General features: G+C 41.3%; 1 protein-coding gene across 1 annotated transcript in view; it reads right to left on the reverse strand.

The window, feature by feature from the left end:
• Positions 1–26,048, reverse strand: part of gli3 (GLI family zinc finger 3) — a 182,165-nt gene that overhangs the window by 143,295 nt on the left and 12,822 nt on the right. The window contains exon 2 of the mRNA XM_084399264.1: positions 6,783–6,956. Coding sequence (XP_084255390.1) covers positions 6,783–6,915 — 133 coding nt within the window. The 5' untranslated portion in view covers positions 6,916–6,956. The remainder of the gene's footprint in view (positions 1–6,782; positions 6,957–26,048) is intronic.

Below are 26,048 nucleotides of genomic sequence, written 5' to 3' on the forward strand. Positions count from 1 at the left end.
CTGTGGACGGGGCCCCAGCTGCATTGGCACATCAACTGCCTAGAGTTGCAAGCAGTACGCCTAGCCTTGTGTCGCCTCAAGGGGTTTCTCAGACACAAGCACGTACTGGTCCGTACGGACAGCACTGCGAACCGAACTTGCCCGATCAGAGTCGTGCTTTCCTTCCTGCAAGATGGGTTGGAGCGAAGGCTGTCTCCCTCCACCCTCATAGTGTATGTTGCTGCAATAGCCGCGCATCACGATGCAGTAGAACGTAAGTCTTTGGGGAAGCACGACCTGATCATCAGATTCCTTAAGGGTGCTAGGAGGTTAAATCCACCTCGTGTTTTGCACTCTGTACCCTCTTGGGACCTAGCTCTGGTACTTAGAGCTCTTCAAAGTCCTCCCTTTGAGCCTTTGTTGACAGTTGAGCTTAATATCCTGTCCATTAAGACAGCGCTCCTGTTAGCATTGGCCTCTTTCAAGAGGGTCGGGGATCTGCAGGCTTTTTCGGTTGACGAATCGTGCCTAGAGTTCGGGCCGGGCCTTTCTCACGTTGTATTGAGACGCCGGCTCGGATATGTGCCCAAGGTTCCTGCCACTCCCTTCGCGGATCAGGTAGTGAACCTGCAAGCGCTGCCCCAGGAGGAGGCAGACCCAGCCCTGGCTTTTCTCTGTCCCGTCCGCGCCCTGTGGGTTTATATTGACAGAACGCAAAGCTTCAGGACCTCAGATCAGCTTTTTGTCTGTTACAGAGGCCAGCAGAAGGGGAAGGCTGTCTCCAAGCAGAGGTTAGCCCACTGGTTAGTGGATGCTATCACCCGAGCGTATGAGTCTCTGGGTGAGCCTTGTCCTCCCAGGTTGCGCACTCACTCTACTAGAGGTGTTGCCGCTTCCTGGGCTTTGGCTCAAGGCGCCTCGCTGACATACATCTGTAGAGCTGCGGGCTGGGTGACACCGAACACGTTCGCTAGATTCTATAACCTACGTGTGGAACCTGTTTCCTCCCGAGTACTCGCTACGGCCAGTGGTGCGAAGGAATAGGATGTGTCGGCTTGCTACGCCACTCCGCGCCTCGGCCGGATACGTATGGCGCCCAACGTCGGTGAGCCTCGTGAGTTCCTCCATCACCCCTCCGGTGCCAAGCGTGGCGGACCGCCCGGCGCCAGGTCTGCTACCTCTAGTAGAGTTGCTAGTAGACTGGGTATTTTTCCAGTGGTCTCTATGGTGACCCATGATGCCACGTGCAGTTCAGCCGTGTCTTCCCCTTGACAGACTCGTTCTGTCGTCCCTGTTGAGTACGCTCCCACTTCCCTCGGATTGGGACCACCTCAGGGACTGCCATATGTTTCACTATCCCACTGGTCTAGTACATATGTGTATTCCAGGCCTTCCTCAGGCAGTGTTATCCAATATCCACTGAGCGGGTCTTGCGGAACAGCAGTGTGATTCCCTAGCTAGCTCCCGCAACTTATTCAAGAAACTGCTGCAGGGTAGCTTAGCTGGGCGCTGGAAGGGGCCAGCACCATGGCGTTTTATTAGGGATCCCAATTCGTCAGGGAACTCCCCCGACGACACGTCGGAGTTCCCAGGACGAAAGGGAACGTCTCGGTTACTGAGTTCAGGGAACGGAGACGTGTCGTCCCTTCGCCATGTTGCTGTACCTTCGCTGAGGACTGGACACTGTTCGGCTCCTCAGCGAAAAGCACTATGCATGCGTTGCTTCCGCCTTTTATACCCGCGCTGGTAGGCGGGCTGCGGAATGCAAATACTGCATGCCAATTTTCATTGGCTCGTTTTAATTCACTCGTAGGCAATTGGTCTCCCTAGCGTGATCCCAATTCGTCAGGGAACTCCCCCGACGACACGTCTCCGTTCCCTGAACTCAGGGAACGAGGGTTACATACGTAACCGAGACATCTGCAGAAAAAAAAAAAATCGAAAAAAGGGAGATCTTTAAGTTCTGTAGTTCAAACTAGCAATAAATTACTGTTGCTTACCTCCAGTTCGTGTTGCAAAATGGATTATCCATTACCCACTTCTTCCAAGCCACCTGCAATGTACACTTTGCCTCTTTTATTTGTTATTATAAAATTTGTTAAACAATGTTTTTGAAATAAAGCTGTTTTTCTAATTTTCATTGATGAATTATTGCAGTGTTCGGACATATTATAGACTGTTAATAATTAATTATATGGCTATAATTCATTGTAATCGACCTAAATGTTTTAGACAATTTTCAATGAGGAGGAGTAAGCTTCTATGTAATATTTTATTATCCTCACAGCGCGTTGGTTATGCGGTGATGAGCTATGAAATTATTGCATGGCAATTTAATTAACAGCCTATCACTTTAATAATAAAAGTAGCCTTCCCTAATAATAATAATAATACAATAATACTAATAATTAAAGCTGCAAGCAGCATTTATCGGGGTTCAAGCCTTTAAGCACATAAGCATTTAAGACATTAAGATTTATTTAGAAAGCTTTTAACCACTGACATAATAGATGAAAAAGACCATTTACAGCCAATACAGGCAATTTACCATAGGAAATAAATGGTTTTCAAAGCTTTTTAACAGTTATAGCGCCACCTCCGATCTCCATAAAAAAATGCATGCTTCTTTACCATGTTATGCCACATATGCCCACCAATTTTCGTGAAGTTTTGAGTTTTCCTTTAGGATTTATAGGCTTTTGAGTGTATTTTGCCACGCCCCTTTTCTAAATGACCCTATTACAGCCATCCAAATGCAAAAGTTGATAATTATTGATCTAGAGAGTCCAGAGAATTGTCCTAGACTGGTCTGGTTCCGATCGGGCGAAAAACCAGGGACTAGTTCGCAAAAGTAGGTTTTGGACAAAATTCGACATAGCGGAAAATGTTTCCTGCCTAAATCGGAGATTTGGAGATAGCCATTTTGTCCATTTTGTCTAGGTCAAACGGTCTAAGGGTTATGAGCGATTTTGTACTTCTGGTTGCTGTAGCGCCACCTATGGGCCAATCGGGGTCATACTCTGATAGGTTGTCCCCAAATTGAGGCCTACCATCTGGCCAGGTTTCACGTCTCTAGGCCTTACGGTTTGGCCTGCACGATGCGTTTTGCGAATCCTTACAATTACAATAGGGTTTCAGCATTTCATGCTTGAACCCCTAATAATTTAATACATAAATTGGAAATGCTAAATCATCTTGATATTGATAGCTGATGCTTGTTTTGAAAATATCTCTGGATACATGATGCTTGTTTTGAAAATATCTCTGGATACATGATATTGTCTATAGGCGCAACCCGGCACAAGGGTTTATCGTGCTGATTCGCGCATATTTCACACGTATAGTGTGAGCAGTGAAGTCGCAGCTCGACGTTCGGACCGAATAGTGTGAGCACATAAATCCTGAGCTTTGGCTTTACATCGCATGTGATCTACTCAGGATACTAAGGGCTGGTTATTCTCTTATATGTCTCATTTAGGTAGTAGCTCTGTCTTATGGTGCCAGTTGGTTAAACTTAGCATAGTTGCATATAGTAACTTGAGTCAAGTCAAGTCAAGTCATCTTCATTTATATAGCGCTTTTAACAATGTAGATTGTTCCAAAGCGGCTTTACATTGATAATAGGAAATTAAAGTAACAGAGATTGTTTTGGCTTTACAGCAGCTCAAGAATAAAGTTATTGTCCAGCTAATGTTAGTTTTGATTGATTCACTTCATGCTTCTGCTAGACATAAATGAGTTGACATTAACATCAAATGGAGACTTTTGCTTGAGTCTCCAGCTTCTCACACTTGTCTCCTGAGATAAAAACTCTTAACACTCTCTCATTTGTCTCTTCTAAAGTTTCAGAAGAGATCTCAATAACATCACACACTGTACTCAGATTTTTCTCCTTAGCTAGAGATCTTGTCTCCTCTAAAGATTCAGAATAAAAGCATGAGAACAGTGTGTGATGTTACTGAGATCTCTTCTGAAACTTTAGAGGAGACCTCTTCTAAAACGTTAGAGGAGACAAGTGTGAGACCATTGGAGCCTTTAGTTTAGGAGAAAAATCTGAGGACGGTGTGTGATGTTATTCAGATCTCTTCTGAAACTTTTAAGGAGACAAATATGAGAGTGTTAGAGTTTTTCTCTCAGGAGAAAAGTGTGAGAAGCAGGAGACTCAAGCAAAAGTCTCCATTTGATTTTAAAGTAACCTCATTTCTGTCTAGGAGAAACATTTGAGATGTTAAAGAGATCTCACTTTTGATTTTTCTTTCCTATGGGTCAGGTCACCAAAATGCCGTTGTCGTGTAAATGAACGGCCAGAACACATTAAAAGTTTTCGGTTTTCGGTTTTCGGTTGAAAATGGTGTCGGGTAAGTGCCCCCTAAGTTAATAACCAATGATTTTTACAAATTAAATTAATCAATCAAAAACTTATTTAAGCTGGAAAATGACTTTCTTCTAGAGCTACTGTACAGCCAAAACAATCTTTGTTGCATTAAATTCCTATTATCACTGTAAAGCTGGTTCGAAACAATCTGTATTGTAAAAAGAGCTATATAAATGAAAGTGACTTGACTTGACTTGACCTAAATTTCCACCCAGCCCCCAATTTGCCATTAACTCCGTGATATGTAGGCCTACACTAATTCATGATCACCTCAGTCCACTTTAAAACTCATATGAAACCTGCGACAGGCTTCGGCTCATCCCCGTATTTTAGTAACGCATATCTGCGTTTTTTTCAGCTTGTTCTTCAATCCGTAGCAGCGTCAAAAGCAGAGGACATGTGTGTGCATTTATTGAGAGATTGTTATGATATCTTTGTAGTTCTTTGTCTTTGTCATAAATGCAGTTTACATAATAGGATATGGGAGCAAAACAAGACAGTTGTTAAGTTGTCCAGTGGACAGATGTCCACTGTAAAATCTAGGCTTATTTATTTATTTTATGAAATTCCATTCGTCTAAATGGCTTGAGACTTTATGGCTTTTCCTACACTTGCTATACTTCATACTTCAGTGCAATAAAATTGCAAAACAAATTATAAAAATTATTTTATAATAAATCCAAAAGCAAACCACCCAAAAAGAACTATACAAGGGCTCATTTCCACTAAATGGCAAATGAGCTAATCAGTGGTCCTCTGCAGCCATCTACTGTTATAGTGGTAATTTCATGTCATTTTCATGTTAAAAGTTTGATTGTTTTCCACCAGGTGCCAAAATTCCTCCACTAAAGCATGGCATATTTTCTTAATCTCAATGAATGAAAATGATAAATGTAGATCTTCTTTAAAGTTAATTTACTGCAAAAATGTAGTTAAAAATAATAGTGTTTAAAACATTACATGTGTTGAATAAAAATATATAAAAATAGAGAGATAAAACCGCATATGCCGAAGCACCATGCAATTGTAACTTGCTTACATATGATAACTCTTTGAGTTGTTTTACCCTGAACTTGTTCTGCGCTGGACTTCAAGGTACTTGTACCCAAGTGCTTTGCATCACAAGTGCAATGCTGCAAAGCTGCATTCACACTACAAGCGACAAAGCGACACGATCCCATTCATTTCAATGGAGAGTGGGCGATTTCCGGCAACACGAGCAACAGCGACTGTTGGTGACGGGATGGGGCATGTCCAGCGAAATTACAAAGTTGAGATCTGTTCAACTTTATGCAAAGCTAGAGTGAATTTCGGGAGCAACAACCAATAGGAGTGAAGTCAGTCAGAAGCACGTGATCAGTCGCTCTTCAGTGCAAGGCAAGATTAAGAAGAAGCTCCTTTTAGCAGTCAGCAACTGTCCTATAATTTATGATATGTCTCCATGTACATACAGTGGTACTCGCTGTGCTGACTCCGAGCCTGAATAGATTTGTGAGCCCAGAGAGACCTTTTGCATTTGCCCTTTTGCTGCAAATAAATAGCTGAAATGGCATTGTATGTACTGATTCCATTTATATTTAGCCTTTTCCTTCCTAAATGTTTGTTTGTAGCGGCAAGAAAACTGATTTGTTGTCTACAACATGGAGTAACATCTGTGAATGTCATTCACAAACGTAACAAGGCAACCAGTAGTGGGAACGCCTACTAGCGACCTCACTGCCAGTCACTGGCGACAAGTAGTGAGAAAGTGGCTGATAGTGGGAATGCAGCATAACAGGTGAGCTACCGAACAAGTTGGCCGAAAAAGCCAAAAATATGGAGCTTGTTATGTGATGCAAAAGTCAAAATGTATTAGTTTACAAATCATGCACTATTGTAAAATTAGAAATTAGAACACTTAAAGGGAAATCGTGTAATTTATATGCTGCTAGTATCACCAAACAGAATTGCAAAAATAATGACTGTTTTCAAACAAGTCTGCTATTGGTCACTAAAAGGACAGCCCTGCCCTCAACTTACATAATTGGTTTAGCTGTTGCTGTGCCAAGATAGTTGAGAAACAAACAGCAATGTTTCATAGTGCTACAAGCCACAGCTTTGACACATTTGGGGGAAATCATTACAGTTTTTGGGGATAGTATTTTAATTAATAAAAAATTAATTAACAAAGAAAATATACACACTGTATTTACAGTGTGTAGATTTTCTATTCCCTTTATTTGTAAAAAAATTTAATTATTTTTTTTTAATAAAAAACAAATCGGGGGGGAAATCGATCAGTGAAGATCTTAAGTCTTCAAAATGTTTACATCCAAGAAATTGTACATTTCACCTTTAAATTCAAAAAGGCAGAATGAATGGAGAATAGAAGTTTGAGCCTGACAAGTAATTAGAAGAGAAGGTTGAAGTTGAAGTGTTGAAGCTATACCATTGGAGGTTGTGCTGGAGGCCACAGCCTTCTCACTGATGTCGGCACGGGTGGACGCGCTCTTGGTGGCTACAATGGTCTCCACTCTCTTCTTCTTCTCTGCTGCAGAACTGGTCTGGGACTGGGTTTCCATGACAACTGTGCATTCCTCAGTACCTCATCAAGACAGGATACCTGCAGGGTAACAAGTGAGGATAAGGTCGGAGGTCAGTGGTCAGATAAATTTTATTTTTAAATCAACAACAATAAACCTCATTAACAAATAACACACAATTAATAACAATCAATGAATTAGTCAATACACTGAAAATGACTGTGTTTTCCCAAATTTCCAACTCCATTCAGAAACCATACAAAATCAAAACTCTTTAAATGTAATTTTAAGTGTTGTGTACAACACATAATGTAAATGTGTTGCCGGAAATCGCCCACTCTCCATTGAAATGAATGGGATCGTGTCGCTTTGTCGCTTGTAGTGTGAATGCACCTTTGCAGCATTGCACTTGTGATGCAAAGCACTTGGGTACAAGTACCTTGAAGTCCAGCGCAGAACAAGTTCAGGGTAAAACAACTCAAAGAGTTGTAAATCAAAATGTAATTTTACCTTTAAATGTAAAAAAAATTATAATAATTAAACCTTCAAATATTATTAGTCTCTGTCTAACCATATGAATTAAACTGCTGTAATTATCCCAAAATATTCTAATTGTTTTCTAATTAACATGAGTATGTTTTTATATGAATATGGAAGTAGCTGTCTGGGATTTACAACACTGCTATTCAAGTTTGATGTGCTTCAATCTCCAGAGGAGAGGTGTAGCCATGATGAATGAGGAGGGGGGTACAGACAAATTACTGTAATTTTGTTTGTTTAGGGATTTTTTCCCTCAACCACTCAACACAACATCTGTTAACAACCATGCAGTTATCAAGAGTTTGGGTTTCATTTTGTATATATATGCAGGGATTTGACGAAGACCTGCGAAGACCTTGTCAACTAGACAGCTCTCTGCAGAGAACCTCAACGAAGACCACAAGAGCCACAAAAGTCCTCTGCAGAGACCCCTATGGCCAGCTTCAACTGATGCATCTGATCTCCAAGCAGAAGGAGCTGGATTAAATATTTTGAATGATATGAATCCACAATCTGACTTGTGATGCAGCCTGGAATCATGATCACACCTTTTTTTTGTGTGTGTGTGTGTGTGAGAGAGAGAGAGAGAGAGAGTGAGTGAGTGAGTGTGTGTAAGAGCCAATAAAGCAATAAAGTACAAAAAAATTGGGTAAAAAATTAATTGGGAGAGCGAGAGAGAATGCTTGCTCAATTTTTCCCTTTCTCAGTTCATTTTCCTCAAATCCCAAGAAAAAAGTGGAAAAGAGTGAAAGAGGAAAATTATGAAGTAATCCGTTTGACATGGACTGAAAAAGGAAGGGTAAAAACGAAGGGAACATATGGAGAGAGATCGGGACATACACATTCCTGTGGACAAGCAAATACAGCAAGCTTGTGTCCACTCAAGCATAGCTGACGTGTCTTTTGTGTGCTCTATGGGGCAGCCGGCCAGTCATCTGCACCAATTAAGACCGGGACCTTTTCACTCATAATCCCATTGACCTGGCCTGTGCTATCTCATTCCATAGGTGTTCCCAAATTCCTTGTTCTTCATGCTTTTTCACCCAACTCTACAATAACACTTTGTGTAAAATATTTTTGAGTAGAATGTTATTGCACTTTCATAGCTCAGGAAAAGTCAAGAGAAGTACAAACTTTGTTCGAGATGTTTCTCTAAAAACAATTTACTTTTTTTTCTTTTGGAGCATAGTTTGATACTTTGTTGAAATCTTTTCTGGAATATGTGTGATTATTAGTAACTTATTCTGAGGAGAAAAATCTGACAAGCAGGAGACTAAAGCAAATGCCTCCATTCAGTCTCCATTTAATTTAATTGCTGCTTCATGAGAAACAATTGAGATATGAATCTACTTTGTGACTTTTCTTTCTTGAGGTCATACTAAAATCTTAGATTTGCTTTCCTTGAAAATTTTGAGATCTCTTCTGAAACAAAAGTCTCAATTTAATCCCACTTCTAAAAAAAAAGTGATATTAAAGAGATTTAAAAAATGTCCTACTTATTATGTGCTCAGTAGGCTATTCTGTCTTGTTCATAATTTAATATTTTAAGTTTATTATATACAGGTGTACTTTAGTGTGTCGGTCAATAACACAATGTCAATTAAGTGAAATGAATAGATGAAAAGCTTATGGTCTTAAAGTATGCACCAGGATGTTAAAGCCAGCTATCTAAACACCCTGAATTGAAGAAGCTCACAATAGAATGCATTAAAACCACTGTTTTGTGGCAGTTGTTTCCCAAAATAATTCTCATATTAATGCTTATTCCTTGCACAGACAGAGACCCACACCAAATTAGCTGTGGGAAAGAGAAAGGGCGTTTCATTCTGCGTGCTGGCCCATAATCCTTTCTCACAAAAAGAGAAGCGATTAACCAGGTTTAAAATACCGCAATTCAGCCTTCTCCAAAGGAAAAAAAAATCTTATTTTAAGCACATTAAGCAAATCAATTTAACATAAATTATACGCTCTGCTGACAAAAGCAGGGAGTTGAAAGTCAGCTGTGAATGGTACTTCAAAGTCATTCACCCAAAATACACTTTGAGTCATTAATGTGCTTGATTGAAATTTGAATTAGTTAACTTCGAAGGGTTTTCCTCTTCACCTTGGTATCATGCAAACATAAGGTGCCTCCAAAGGTTTTGCATGCTTCTCATACTTGCATATTCCTTATAAACTCAAGTCAGTTTCTATACAGTGGGATTTAGGCTTGATTCAGGGTCTCTGACGTGCAGGTGAGAGGATTAGAGATTAAATTAAAGGTCAAACAAACAGCTTTTGGGTTTTGTGGGAACATGGTACTAGGTTGATTTCAAATAGGACAATCCAATCTGACTTCTGACCTGTAATGCTGCCTGAATCATAATCATACACTGTTCGTTCGTTGGCCAGACGGGAACTGGCCCCTGACTGAGCCTGGTTTCTCCCAAAGTTTTTTTCTCCATTCTGTCACCTGATGGGAGTTTTGTTTCCTTGCCACTTTCGCCTTTGCCACCCGCCTTTGCCGCCTTTTTCACCTTTGGCTTTTGGCTTGCTTAGTTGGGGACATTTAATATTCAACAATATTATTGATCTGCCTGCATTTGACACCATTATATGAGAACTGAACTGAGCTGGACGATGACATCACGGTTTTCTCCAGAGCGGCTATATATATAAATGAACTAAATTAATAACTTTTGTACAACAAAAATGATCCATCACTGAACTTACTTAAGCTGGACTATGACACTATTTTCTTCTGGAAACAAACTTTGTTGCATTATTTTCCTGTTATCTCTGTAAAGCTGCTTTGAAACAATCTGTATTGTAAAAAGCACTATATAAATAAAGGTGACTTGACTTGACTTGACTTGACACTGAGAGCTACTGTAGTTTGAAAATTCCACACAGAGACACACACACACACACACACACACACACACACACACACACAATCTTTTTTTAACTCCAGTTAAATTCCAAAAATTCAAATACTCCATACATAAATATAAATAAATATATACTATAACTATATCAGTGTATTTATTAATGTATCTTGATAAATACACTGACCCTAATGGAAATTTGGTGCCAGCTGCCAGGTGGTGCCAGAAAATATGCACTAACTTTAAATTATTATTATTATTATTATTATTATTTTTAAATACAATTAAAATGTATGTAGAATTAAATTGGTTTAGTACCATGTATGTATTGTTAAAGTAAAATATTTGTATACCAAAAAAAAATCAATATGCTTTCAATAAAAATATAACATTATATTAAAAAGTAAATGCATATGAATCTGTACATCACTACGTATGTAAACATTAATATTGAGGGTTACTACTCTGTCTCTGTGCTCTGAGAAAGACTGAATATCTCTTTGATTAAGGGAATAAGTTAATTTACCGGCTCAATTACAAAACTTTCAACAGGACATTACATTAATTTTTAAACATAAAGAAGTAATAAACTCTCTGCAATGACATCCTAGTGATCCATTACCCCATAACCAGCTACATGTAGGTGTTCATATTGGGGGGAAATATCTACCGATGGTGAGGAAAACCAGGAAGGTGTTGGAGGAAAAATGGGTAGTTTCTACAACCTTTTCCACTTGTGTTTTGGAGGAGCTGGAGAGGGACCGGGAAGGACTTTCACTGCTGATTGAGCCCGCCACGTCTTACATTCCTGTGTAACAATTGCACAATGATGTAATCTTAATGCTTACACAGTGCCTCTTTTGCTCTTGTTGCTCAGTAGATAAGAACGGAATAAAGAACGTGCAACAATACCAAACCTCTAGTGAGCACCAGCTCCTTGGCTTATTAGCTGCCTTGTTTGTCTGTTTGTTTGCCCCGCTTTGGTTTGTAAGCTGAGAGAGAGTGAGTGGAGAGATTCAGAGAACAAGAGACCCAACAGACGTTGCAAATGAAGGAGTGGCTTTTTCATCTTTATTCTTCCCCCAGAGAAGAGATGTTTTTGTTGTGTAGTCCTCTCGCAAATGCTCCTGACAAGACTCATTTCCATGCTATACCACTGAGCTCCTGAGTCCTGTCTGATGGAATGCATGCTTTATTCTCTTAGACAAGGGATGGGCAATTCTGGTCTTGGAGGGCTACTGTCCTGCACAATTTAGTTCCATCTCTAATCAAAGATTACATGTTTGTAATTGTCAAGTAATCCTGAAAACTTTGATTAGATTTATCAGGTGTGTTTTTGTTAGAAACAAATGAAAAGGGGGAAATGCAAGTTTAACTTTTTGCTTAAAAGCTTTCAAAATCTTCAAATCTCAGTCAGGGCCAAACACAGACAAATGAAATGAAAACACACAAGGTAACTTAGTTCCTATACAAAGTAGTCAAGTTTGTGTGTGAACATAGGGAGAAACGGGTGTAGTTGTCAGGGCTATTTTCTGTCACTCTCTCTCTCTCTCTCTCTCTCTCTCTCTCTCTCTCTCTCTCTATATATATATATATATAAATAATTTAAAATATTTTTATATAATATAATATAATTTATTTTATTTATTTATTTATTTTTGTAAATTATGTCATTACCTTTATTTATATAGCACTTTATACAATTCATAATGTTTCAAAGCAGCTTTACAGTGATAAACAGGAAAATAATGATCAATCATGCAAACAGAATTCAATTGATGTAAAGCAACTAAAAAAAAAAAAAAAAAAATAGTGTCACTTAAGTGTTGATTCAATACAACTGTGTAAAGTTCATCAAATTATGTAATGAGTTTATCTCAGCTATAAGCAGCTCTACAGAAGACAATAGTGTCATTATTCACTTCAGTTCAATGTTGATTCCATTCAGTTCAATAACAGTGTTGATGCTGCAAAAACGTCAACCATGAAATATAAATATATATATAATATACATATTTAAATAATATATTTTAAATAATGCAAATATTAATATAAACATATATACACTTCATGTAAAAAGTTTGGAAAAATTAAGTTTGTTTTATTATTTCATGATGTTTTTGAAGTCTCTTGCTTGCCAAGGCTAATTTTACTTGATTGAAGATACACAAAATCTGAAATACTGTGAAATATTATTATAATTTAAAATAACTGGTTTCAGTTTTAATATATTTTATAATGTGATTATGTCTGTGATGGCAAAGGTCAATTTTGAGCATCCATTATTCCAGGCTTTAGTATCAAAGGAACCTTAAGAGATCATTCTAATATGCTGGTTGGTGTTTAGTTATTATCACAGTTATTTTAAATTGTAATAATATTTCACAATATTGCTATTTTTACAGCGTTTTTGATCAAATAAATGCAGCCTTGGTGAAGTATATATAGATATATACAAAAATAAATAAATAAATAATATAAACAATATTTGTTACATTTATACATTTTGTTGAAAAGGCTATAATAGGCTGTTTAATGGCAAGTTCCATCATAGCAACTTACACCATGGTGTGACAACATGCCTCAATAGCATCAATATATATATTGAACTGTATCTCTTATATACATATATGTATGAGCAATAACAGGGTAATGTAATTTTATTTTTTATTTTTTTTTATCATGACTACGTATATGTAGTATTCATTACAGTAAAAGCTGCCCCTGTTTCCCTTACAGTAAGTGTCCCAAAACACAAGAGAGCCACATGCCATACACAAATCTGACATCTGACAGCACACTAAGCTTGCTGGAGGAGAGACACACCCCCACCCCCACCCCCACCCCAATTTTCCATCCAGTGTTTGTGTTTTGTGGTGTGTGAATGTGAATGTGAAGTTCAGGAAGCTGAGGAGTAAGTAAGAAGGTTTCCTTTGCAAAGCATCCAGCCTGCCCATCTTCCCCTTTTTCTCTCCATCTCATACACACACAATGCTTGCATTGACTGAGATCAAACATAGCTATGGTAAGGCTGCTAAGGCTTTTAGGGGGGGGGGGGGGGGGGGGGGGGTCTTACGCTCATCTCTCCAGGGACTCAGAGCACACCTCAGTACCTGTCACATCTAAGTACCTCACAGTAACTCACAACAGGTACTGTACCTCTGAACACTGTACCTGCTCACTTACAACTAGAGACCCACATACTGTACATCTAACAGCTCTACTCTGGCTATACATCAGTTGATCTTAACTAACTTGCTAACTAACTAACAAACTAACTACCTAAATAAATAAATAGCTCAGATGTTGCTCTTTCATATAGCTCATGAGACTTAGAATTTCACACTGCTAAATAATGTCACGTTTTATTTATCAATTATGTAAAAATTATTTATTAAAATGATTGTTTGTTATTAATGATTAATTTTCAGTTTTTGTACAACATTTGCATTTTTTGTTTAAACAACTTATATAACAAATTTATTTATTAAAAAAATATATATAATTTTTATTATTTATCCATTTTTGATATTAATATTTGTTAACTTTAAGTTTTTTTTTACAACATTATTGTTGCTATCCTATTGATATTTTGTTTAAACAACTTATACAACATTTATATATAACATTTAATTTAATTACTATTATCTGTTCTATGATTATTTCATATTATTGATTATTTTGTTTTATTCAATTAGATATGCAGATTTGCATTTAGATAGCCGTTTTAGTTAATTTTAACTATCTACTGAAATTTGGGAGGAGATGCACATGAAATCCCTTGGCTCTTAGGATCAGGAGAAGCAAAAGACAAAAGCAGGTTCTTTTTTTTTTTTTTTAAATCAATGTCAGTTACTCCTCAAACCAAATTTCACCAGATATACATGATTCATCATATGTTCACACACACACACACACACACGCACTTGCCTATCCAATCAGACAGTCAAAGAAGAGAGGCCTTATTTGGTGTAGAATCAAGGAGCAAATTATCTATCTCATGGCTTCATGATTCATCAAGCCAGAGCCCAGTCTCTTAACAGCCCCACGCTGCAAACAGCCTCCCTGGAGAAGTCATAATGTTTACTTAAAGACAGGCTGCTACCCCCACAGGCACGCTTTATTAGCTCTTATTAATTCCTATACAGGCCCTGCCAGGCCACGCCATTTACAGCTTATTACAACCCAGAAATTAGACTAGATGAAGTCATCCTACAGTATAGGGCTCTGTCGATGAAAGAAAAGGGGGGGGGGGGGGGGGGGGGGAGATGCAAAATGAAAAAAGTGGAAGCGAGATGGAGGGAGGAAAAGATGAATGGAGGAGAGCAGAAGAGAGAGGAAAGGTCAGGAAAAAGGAATGCATTAGATTTAACATAAACAAAGATAAAGAGAGTGTGGAAGAAAAGCTAAAGTAGGATGGCAAACCTCTGAAAATTAGGCCTGATAAAGTTATCGAAAATTTTAAAAGCAGGATGTTGAGAGGTTAGAAGAGAGGGTGAAGAAAAGAGCATGAGCTGAGACTTTTAGAAATGACTTTATGTCTGGAATGGGCACTGTTTCAAAAGCTATTCAATCATATATTCCAGCAATTAACTTGTACTTGTACAATGTACTTCCATAAATTAATGTATACTGGCGTTCATACGCTTATATGTTGTTTGCTTAGTTTATATATTGTTGCTTTCTTTGTTGACTCTTATCAAGCAAGCTCAGTTTATTTTTATTTTTATTAATTTTTTTCAGGTGCTACATAATAATGAAACAAAAAAGTGAAGACTGCATAATGAGACATGGATGGCCAAAATATACTGTACAAAATTAAGAGTATGTGGCTAAAAAAATGTATCTACATATTTTAATACATGTTATATTGTGAGAAGGTTAAAACATATAATATGTATATGCATATTTCTTTTCAAGCCAAACAGTCATTGTTGCCAAGAACTCTAGGTTCAAAATGTTATGTGTAAAATAAATAAAATAAATATACGTATGTGCATGTATATGTTTATATTTAAGGTTATATTTACTGACATTTTAATAAAACTAATATATGAAAATTTGTCACACTGGGACATCAGTGACCATTTCTGAGTGAAATGAAAAATGTAATCATTATTTTAAATTTAATTTAAATGTAATCTGTTTGATTCACAGAAATGAATCGAACTCTAACAGGACTAACATTACTGCCCAAATCTATACTTTAATACAGTAAAGTTGGTAGTAACATGTACAGAAAATAGCTTAAAAAAATTACATTTTGTGTAAGTGACCATACATTTAGTCTCAAAAATTAAATGAAAACAGCTGTATATTTTTCACGTTTATGCCCTGTTCAGTTTGATCCTTTGTATATAGTTCCCTTTCAGTCGTTCACGTTCGACGTAGTCGACGTCGACTGAATGGGATCATGCATAGGGAGCCTGTCATCTTCAAGTATTGTTAAAACGAGCCAGTGCACACATTGGCGTGCGAGCTTTGCATCCACGCTCCGCCCCACAGCGCAGGTATAAATACAGAGGTGGATGCACGCACCCACTTGTATTTCACTTCAGAGTCGATCAGTCTTCATGTCGATGTCTCCGAAGAGTGTTGTTATATTACAACGAGCGAGTGTGTCGGTGCTTCTTCAGGAATTCTCTCCCGGTGCTGGTGGTTCTACAGCGTGAGTGCAGTGGTGGTCGCAAGCTTTCTGACCTCTCAACTGCTGTTTTAACAGCATCACATTTCTGTTTGTGTTTGTTTGTCTGAAGGCCAGTTGAGGGCGAAGAGAGAGAGTGCTTCACTGGTACAGGCTGCACCATCCCTGTCAGTGTTGCCGCGACATCTTTTTCAAGATGTCATTCCACCTGTGCGTTTCTGGATGCAATCATTCCCTGTCCTCCTCTGATGGTCACAATTGTTGCATCACGTGTTTGGGCTTACAGCACGCTGAAGAAGCTTTTGTGGATGGTTCATGTTCCCATTGCGGGAATATGACTGTCTCGGTGTTGAGGTCTCTCTTTAATGGACCGACCAGACGTTTCATTCGGGGTCCCTTCAGAGGACAGGATGCCGATTGCAGCATCGGAGGGTGAGCTCAGCTCTGGAGATGACGACTTGGCTGCATTTTCTCCTTCGGGGAGTGTAACGTTGCCCGAGCAAGATCCTCAGCTGTCAGCTATGGTGAAACGGGCCGCCGAGGCTGTCGGGCTCGAGTGAAACCCTCCACCGTGTCCCGCTCAGTCTCAGTTGGATGATTGGTTTCTCGGGGCGGGCCGTGCTGGTTCTCAGCCCGCTGCCCCAGTGCCTTTCTTTCCCGAAGTACATGGAGAGCTTACTAGGTCGTGGGGCGGCACCTTTTACTGCCAGAAACTGCCTGGATAGCTCCTCCCCCCTCACTACCCTTGGCGGAGGATCCTCGTCTCCCCCCTCAGGCCTGTGAGTTTTCGTCTGTTCTTACGGACAGAGCTTACAAAGCCTGTGGGCAAGGCCGCCCAGCCTGTGTCAGACACTGCCAAGCCAGGTGGCAAGTGTAAGACTAAACGTCCCTGACACAGGCCACCCAGGGATGGGGGGACGAGCTCTTCAGATGGTTACCGTTCCGCCGCTGGCTCTCCGGAGTACAGGGGTGCCCGAATTGTCAAAAGAGCAAATTATTCCCTTCCTGAGTCCCAAGAGGGTCAGACTGGTGGTGTGCGACCCTGTAAAGCCTTGCACCCCTCAGTCCCCTCTTGTGTCACCTGCCAGCAGTCGGGTGTGGTTCGAGGACCCGACTACGCCTTCTCCCACACCCCCTGCCAACCCGTGGAGGGTAAGTGTTGCATCGCACACTCAGACCTCGCTTCGGGCCGCCCCTGGGCCTTCCGAGCCAGGTCCCTGTCCTTCACCTCGCTGCCCCACCCCGGGTACGTCTGTGGTGCCCTTGGTCCCCCTGGTCCGGTTTGCGGAAGCCTGGAGAGTGCTTCCCAACCGGTCCAGCTGGCTCCTCCGTACCTTCAGACTCGGCTACACGATTCAGTTCGCCCAGCGCCCGCCCAAGTTCAGCGGCGTTCATTACACTTCAGTGCTGAGCGAATATGCCCCTGTCAAGCGCACGGAGATCGCAGTCCTACTGGCGAAGGATGCGATAGAGCCGGTTCCTCTAGCCGATATGAAGATCAGCTTCTACAGCCCGTACTTCATTGTACCCAAGAAAGGTGGTGGGTTACGGCCAATCTTGGACCTGCAAGTCTTGAATCGGGCCCTTCACAAGCTCCCGTTCAAGATGTTAACGCAGAAACGCATTTTCGAGTGCATCCGTCCCCAAGATTGGTTCACAGCGATCGACCTGAAGGACGCGTACTTTCATGTCTCTATCCTGCCGCGACATAGGCCATTCCTGCGCTTCGCATTCGAGAGTCAAGCATATCAGTACAAAGTCCTACACTTCAGGCTGGCCGTGTCACCCTGCGTCTTCACGAAGCTCGCTCACGGTTTGCTCCATATGAGACCGCTTCAGCACTGGCTTCACGACCAAGGTGGGCATGGCACAGCGGCACGCTCCATGTGACAATCACCCCGGCCTGCCGCCAAACCCTCAGCCCGTGGTCAGACCCTCGTTTCTCCAGGCCGGAGTGCCTCCACAGATGCCTCCAACACCGGCCACGTACAATGGGCATGCAGTAGTGGAGATCTGGACGGGCCCCCAACTGCATTGGCACATCAATTGCCTCGAGTTGTTTGCAGTACACCTTGCTTTGAGACGCCTCAAAACGCCGCTGCTCGGCAAGCATGTACTGGTCCGTACAGACAACACTGCGACCGTTGCGTACATCAACCATCAAGGTGGTCTACGTTCCTGTCGCATGTTGCAACTCTCCCGCCACCTCCTCCTATGGAGTCAGAAGCATCTGAGGTCACTTGGTGCCACTTATATTTCCGGCCTGTTCAATCGTGCTGCCGACGAGCTCTCACGACAGCCTGTGGCCCAGGGAGAGTGGAGACTCCATCCCCAGGTGGTCCAGCTGATCTGGGACCACTTCGGGGCCGCACAGATAGATCTGTTTGCCTCACCGGACATGTCCCATTGCCAGTTGTTTTACTCCCTGACCGAGGGGACCCTCGGCACGCATGCGCTGGCTCACAGCTGGCCCCGGGTCCTCTGCAAGTATGCGTTTCCCCCAGTGAGCCTTCTTGCAAAGACACTGTGCAAAGTCAGGGAGGAAGAGGAGCAGGTCTTACTAGTTGCCCCTTATTGGCCCAACTGGACCTGGTTCCCCGAACTTATGCTCCTCTCGACAGCCCCTCCCTGGCCCATTCCTCTGAGGGAGGACCTTCTCTCTCAGGGACGGGGCACCGTATGGCACCCGCGTCCAGACCTCTGGAAACTCCATGTCTGGTCCCTGGACAGGACATGGAGGTTCTAGGTGACCTACCATAATCAGTTGTAGACACCATAATTTCTGCGAGAGCACCCTCTATGAGGCATGCTTACGCTCTGAAGTGGAACCTGTTAGTTGAGTGCTGTTCTTCTCACCGAGAAGACCCCCAAAGGTGTTCGATCAGCGCCGTGCTTTCTTTCCTGCAAGATGGGTTGGAGCAAGGGCTTTCTCCCTCCACTCTCAAAGTGTATGTTGCCTCTATTGCCGCACATCACAGTGCAGTGGATGGGAGATCTGTGGGAAAGCACGACCTGATCGCCAGGTTCCTGAGGGGAGCGAGGAGACTGAATCCGCCCTCTTAGGGGCCCTCCGCCCTCTATACCCTCTTGGGACTTGTCTCTGTTGCTGACCGCACAGCAGAGACCACCCTTTGAGCCACTGCAGGCAGCTGAGTTAAAAGTCCTGTCTTTAAAAACAGTTCTCCTGCTTGCTTTGGCCTCTATCAAGAGGGTAGGGGACCTGCATGCATTTTCGGTCGACGAATCGTGCCTGGAATTCGGGCCGGCTAACTCTCACGTTATCCTGAGTCACCGGCCTGGATATGTGCCCAAGGTTCCAACCACTCCCTTTCGGGACCAAGTGGTGAACCTGCAAGCGCTGCCCCCAGAGGAGGCAGACCCAGCCCTGGCTTTTTTCTGTCCCGTTCGCTCCTTGCGGTTATATGTGGACAGAACGCAAACCCTCAGGACCTCAGATCAGCTCTTCGTCTATTACGGAGGCCAACAGAAGGGAAAGGCTGTCTCCAAGCAGAGGCTGGCCCACTGGATAGTGGATGGCATCATCTTGGCGTATGAGTCCCAAGATGCACCTTGTCCCCTGGGACTGCGAGCTCACTCCACTCGGAGTGTAGCCGCTTCCTGCTCATTGGCACAGGGTGCCTCGCTAACGCCCGTTTCACACATACTCCATTTGCAATGTGTATGCGGTGCGTGTTGCGGTACGTGTTGCGGTGCGTATGCAGTGCAGGAGCAGCACGCGCTATAGTGCTTTCACATATGCTGCGTTTGCAGTGCGCAACTGATCCGCGGCTGTACCACAAACACATTTACTCACTATTTGTATTTCAAATCCAGAAGTTATCAGCAAATTTTATTTAAAAAATGTTTTGTCACCAGTGCGATTTGTACACATACACTTTTTAATAGACGTATTCAAGTTTAAACACAATTTAAACAAAGTATTATTCAATGCAATACTTCTATATATAGATTATATATTAAGCTGCTCAATCAAGTGGTAACATATTTAACCATGTAGGCTACTTATATTAAAATCACAAACATTTTAATTTAAAACTTAAAATGGACAAAAACAGCAGATTCATAGCTTTTCTTTTGCATAATTTAAATCTGTGTACAATAAATCTTGCATGTCACAAAGAACAAATGAGACGAGTGTCGTTGATCACCTTGTTGAAGTAAATGTTGTTTTCCTTGCTTTACCCAGGTCTTAAATTAAAAAGATGACTGTGAAAAATAGTAGTATTTAATTAAATGCATTTATGGTGAGATTACTACATTTTATTTAATTAAATGCATTTATGGTGAGATTATTATATTTTCATGTCAATCTGTGTTCATTTTGACCAAGAACCATGCGCTGTCACTTTAATTTACTTTTAATTCACCGCACCTGGAACGGATCGCCGGACTGCATCCGCGTGCAGTGTGACAGCTCTAACCTGTTAACATGGGTACAGAAAAAAATATGCACTGCATACACACTGCAAACGGAGTATGTGTGAAACAGATGGCGTAACAGATGTTTGTAGAGCTGCGGGCTGGGCGACACCTAACATGTTCACTAGATTCTATAGCCTACGTGTCGAGCCGGTTGCTTCCCGTGTGCTCTCTTCGCATAAAGCCAGTTAACATCATAAGCCCCGCTCGATGTGTCGGCTTGCTGCACCATTCCCCTCCTTTGGACTAGATATGTGCGGCATTCTTGCTCCAGTTAAGTTCCCCTCTAGCCGAACCCTGTCGAGCTCCTCCACACCCCTTCAGCATTGGACGTGGCGGAGCGTCCGATGCTAGGCCTACCACTTGTATGCAAGTCAAGTCAAGTCAACTATATTTGTATAGCGCTTTTCACAATACAGATTGTATCAAAGCAGCTTCACAGTATTAAATTAAAATAATACAACAAGGTTTGTTTCTAGTGGAATTTATTGATTGATAAAATTAAATATCCCCAAAATATCCCCAACTGAGCAAGCCAAAGGCAACAGTGGCAAGGAAAAGAAAAAAAACCTTGGGAGAACCCAGGCTCAGTCGGGGGCCAGTTCTCCTCTGGCGAACTTGTGCACTGGTGGAACTTGTGCTAGGCTGGGTCCAAATGTTGTGATCCCTACGGCGATCCCATATGTGTATTCTCCAAGGTACGGCTCCCTGAAGCGAGCCTGTGTCTTTCCCTTGGCAGAGTTTCCTCTGCTGTTGCTGTCGGTTGAGTCTCCCCCTATTATAGGCTGGAGCCACCTCAGTGACATTCCATATGTTGTACTGCCCGATAATTCGCCCAGTCCATATGTGTATCCTCCACATGTTACCTCCCTGCGGGCTGAATATGGCTTCCGTAGCATCCCTCCTCCATCGAAAGGGCACGCTTTCCCAGTGTTATCCGAGTCTAACTGAGTGGGTCTTGCAGAACAGCAGTGACTTTCCTGGCCTAAGCCCTGTCCTATCTCCGCCTCAATAATGCAGGTAATCAGGAAGCTTTTGTCTAGGCACTGGAAGGTGGCAGCTCTAGTGGCGTCGACTGCATCGAACGTGAACGACGGAAAGGGAACGTCTCGGTTACGTATGCAACCCTCGTTCCCTGAACGGAGAGAACGTAGTCCCTTCGCCACTATTGCTGGACCACCACTGACTCCGGGCTCCGCTCAGCTCCTCAGCGAAAAACAAGTGGTGCGTGCATCCACTTCCGTATTTATACCCGCACTGCGGGGAGGAGCATGGATGCAAAGCTTGCATCTTACTCGAAGATGACAGGCTCCCTAAGCGTGATCCCATTCAGTTGACGTCGACTACTGAGGGTTGCATACGCAACCGAGACGTTCCTTTTTTTGGTTTGTCTCCATTCATTTGGTTGTCATATGACCGGTATGATTCTGGGCTGTCCCAGATGAAAGATGACCAATCGTGGCTATTTCTGTGGCGGTGCTATGTGAGAGAGTGAGAGAGGTTCAAAGATGGTCCTTGTCACGGTCTTGAGACCAAAGATAGTCTGCGATAATTTCTGTAAAAAAAATGTGACAGAAATTTTGCTTGATCATCTCACAATGTGTTTGCTGCCACGACCTACATCTACTGACTAGCCAATAAAAAAAAACACAACTGCCAAAGTGCGATTCATCTTGCTCAATTTGTTTACCACTAGTGCATGCTGATGACATGCTGATGACACTCTTCTATACTAACTTGCGTTGTAGCCTACGATTCAATATGTGTCATCATCGTACAGTCCAATCCAAGTTTATTAGATCCATGTCGTACAGTGTGATTTGTAATGATCTTATAGCATTGCTGAAATCGCAGTTTGTAGCAGGCATTAGTTACTGATTTGGTTTCCCTCGTTACTAATTATGTTCACATGTGTCTTGTTTGGTTCCTCATTTATCATTGTGTGTATAAACCCCTTAGGTTCAGTTGTAGTTTGTTCTTGTTGCATTATGTGGTTTTCCATATCTCCAGCTTTATCTTGTGTTCCTGAGTGTTTTGTTTCTTTATTAAAATGAAATATTATCCATCAATATTATCAACTTAATATACTGTATATTTTCAACACCCTAAATGTCCACATCTTTGAACCAGTAACGTTTTTGTTACTTAATCCCATCTGCATGTGACTGATATTTACCATAATAAACAGAAGGATAGTGTATGTGCATGTGTGTAAAAGTTGATTCACTTGCGCTACCTGCGAGTGGAACAAAGCTTGTGTACCTACATGCACTGGAGTGTGTGTGTAATCCTCTGTAATTCAGAGGCAAATAAAGTTGTAGAATCCGCCAGAAGGAGGGCAACTAAGATGTGGAACAAACGCACTGGGAAGGCAGGCACAGGGGGAATTCTGGAAACTTCTAACAGCTCTCCGTCTCCCCACACACACTCAAAAACATCTTCCATCTGCAGGTACACAGAAAGACACAAGCAGCAGCGAGGAGGCAGGAGCTGTGTCTCACCTCACCTGTGTTCTCAATATCAACCCCTCATTATCTTCACCATCACCATCCAAACCACCATATTATGGTGCGTTCAAGTGCTCCTGGGACGGCATTCATGTGCATTCAACTCGTAAATATGATCTTTCTGACATGATTTGAATGCACTTCTTGCAAAGGAACGATTCGAGCGCCGTCTTCTGTTCCTCTTTTAGATAAAAAGCCAAGTCTAACTCGTTCATTGTAGCGGCCAAAGCCGTTTCAAACAACTGGTGTTTATCCATAGCCATCTTGCAATGTTTACTAATGACTTCGACGTCACAGCGCTGTCGTCATCTGTTTAGCTCGCCTCTGGCCCGCCTATATCAGATAACCCGATGTGACTGGTGCAGCTCAGATACAAGGGCATATTTCATGAGCATCATTACTCGACGACAGAGTAAACTCGCTGAGCAAATTTAACTTGTGCTCTTGCGAGAACTCTGGATTTCCAGGGTAACGTTTTTACTAATTGGATAGCTATCTGATTTGTTTAAACTATTCCATTAACACTTGGCCACATACATTTGTCTCCACATAATTAATATGAATCCGAGAAATCAGCTGGCTGAGTTCATGGGTGGAATAAACATATGGCAGGACTTTTACTTTCTGACCCCTGGATTTTACACCTCTGTAAAAAAGCAACATTTTGAGCAAAAAATGACATTTCATTCCGTAACATTAGGCAGTTTTGATGTATATGCTGTTTAATTTGATAATCGCATTATTTTACATAGCCTATGCATCTGCTTACATATGATATCGCTTATTTCTGCTTTTCCGTCACATGTATTTTGATCTGGAGATTAAGTACTTTTTCAGAAGATGTGTCATAGCGCCCCCAACCGCATAAAAGTAAAAACACACGAAAAGCCGTATACTTCCATCAATGGCGGTGAAGCATTGTCTCATAAATGACGGACATTTCAGTCAATGGCAGGGAAAGAGTTAGTAAAGGTTAACTAATTAGAATTTACCATGTAAAAGAACCTTCTAATGTTACACTAAGAAATTCTCCATAAACCCCCTTATAGTATATACTGATGCTCAATAACCCAGAAACTTAAATGTTACATCTTCAAACTTTCATCGCCAAAGATCCAAACAACAACTCAAACCTCCCACCCCTTGTTAAGAAAATAACCTACAATGCTGTAAAGAATGTTGAAGAAGCTTTATTTTTAATAGCAGGAGAACATTAATTTGTGAACACCAGCCTCTGAACATGCACTTTTAAACATGAAATTACCAAGCAGTTCACAACTGACTAATTACTCAATAAATCACTGACTGGTGTGAAAAACATTTGTGCAATAATAGAAACCCATTAATCCCAACTATCCCTTAAACACATACATGTAAACCACTGTCTCCATACACACTTTGACACAATCAAATTAGAAAATCACAGACACCCACTCACACTCATTAAAACGTTAACCTAATCTCACACATGTAATTTCACTGATTTGCCACGTTTGTGTGTGTGTATGTATGTAAAACCAGGGACAGGTCTCAGCGAGTTAATGAGTTTACATGGCTTGTTGAGCAGGCGAGAGGCACTTTGCATTGATCTCCTTTCGCTGTGTGAGAAGACAAATCACTCTTGCTCAACTCTCATCTCGACCTTTCACTCGCTAATCATATAAACACACTCCCAATATCTACGTCATTAACATATGCCACTTACTTCCAGAGATGCCCAGCGTTTAACCAGCAGGCAAATTTTATCTGCCATTTAGGGCTTTGCTCCCTCACCATGATGGAAAATGTTCACATCTCCTGTCTCCAGGATTTAAATATCACATTTGAATTGGTTGTATTGTGATTAAAACTATTTTTTATCATATAATTCTTTCTTTCTTTCTTTCTTGCATTTATATATCACATATATAACAACATAGTTGCCCAAAGTCACAATTTAGTTAAAGTATAAAATAAAAATAAAAATTTAAATAATAAAATTAACAAGTAACATTTTCCATAACTATGCACACAAATTAATCATCATTATTCTTTTTTTATTCTTTTCTTTCCTTTATTTTTATACATGTATTATTACATCATTTAAATGTATAATAAATGTGTTTATTTAAGGGTTAGTTCACCCAAATATTATCTCATCATTTACTCACCCTCACGCCATCCTAGGTGTATATGACTTTGTTATTTTAGACAAACACAATCGGAGTTATATAAAAAAATATCCTGGCTCTTCCAAGCTTTATAATGGAGGTGAATGGTACCTTGTTTTTTGAAGCCCAAAAAAGCACATCCATCATAAAAGAAAAACTATTTTACGTTTTTGTAAACTATTATGACTGGCTTCCGGTAACGGCCGTATGCGAGTCGAGTTCCGGCCGAAGAGTGATACTGTATGAAGGTAATATGACGTCATAAAGAATCGCATGTGCAGGGTAAGATTTGTGAAAGTGTACTTAAGATTGCAAGCGTAAATTAAATTTGCATGCGCAAGAGAAGATTTGTAAAGGTGTAAATCGCCTTTCACGTGTAAGAAAAAAATATTTGCAGCATTTTACTGTTATTCGTAAGTGTAATTCATGTATTTTGAAACTGCAGCTTCATGCTAATGGTGCGTTCACACCGGACGCGAATAGCGCGTCAGGCGCGAGTGATTTCAATGTGATTTCAATGTTAAGTCAATGCAAAGACGCGTTACGCGCGTAAAAAATTCCTGCTGCGCGAATGAGGCGTAGAGCGTGGCGCGGTAGACGCGAATGGCGCGAATTGAGCGTCTGGAATGCAAATGATTTTATTAGTGCTTTTTGTGCATTCACGCGTTTGACGCGAATTCGCGTCTGCCGCCTGACGGTGCGGCAAAAGTCCGCTCAGTGCCGCTGGCAACGCTGTAACGTCTCCGCTTCGGGGTGTGTCTGTTGCGAGTGTGTTTAATCTAAGTTTTTTTCAACACACGGACAGTATAATCATCAGCGATGCACACGATTACATTTAAAAATAGACAAGCTTTGTTTCCAAATGCACCAAGCAAAGATCCTTTCAATTTTATAAACTTTTATAAACCTAGCCAATATAATCACAATGAACACATCCAAAATAAAATCTTTAACATATATATAACAACTGCAAAGCGTCTAAATTGTTAACAAAATGATTTACGCACTAAATCCAGCATAAACT

The sequence above is a fragment of the Rutilus rutilus genome (assembly GCF_951802725.1).
Source record: "Rutilus rutilus genome assembly, chromosome: 24".
Taxonomy (NCBI): domain Eukaryota; kingdom Metazoa; phylum Chordata; class Actinopteri; order Cypriniformes; family Leuciscidae; genus Rutilus; species Rutilus rutilus.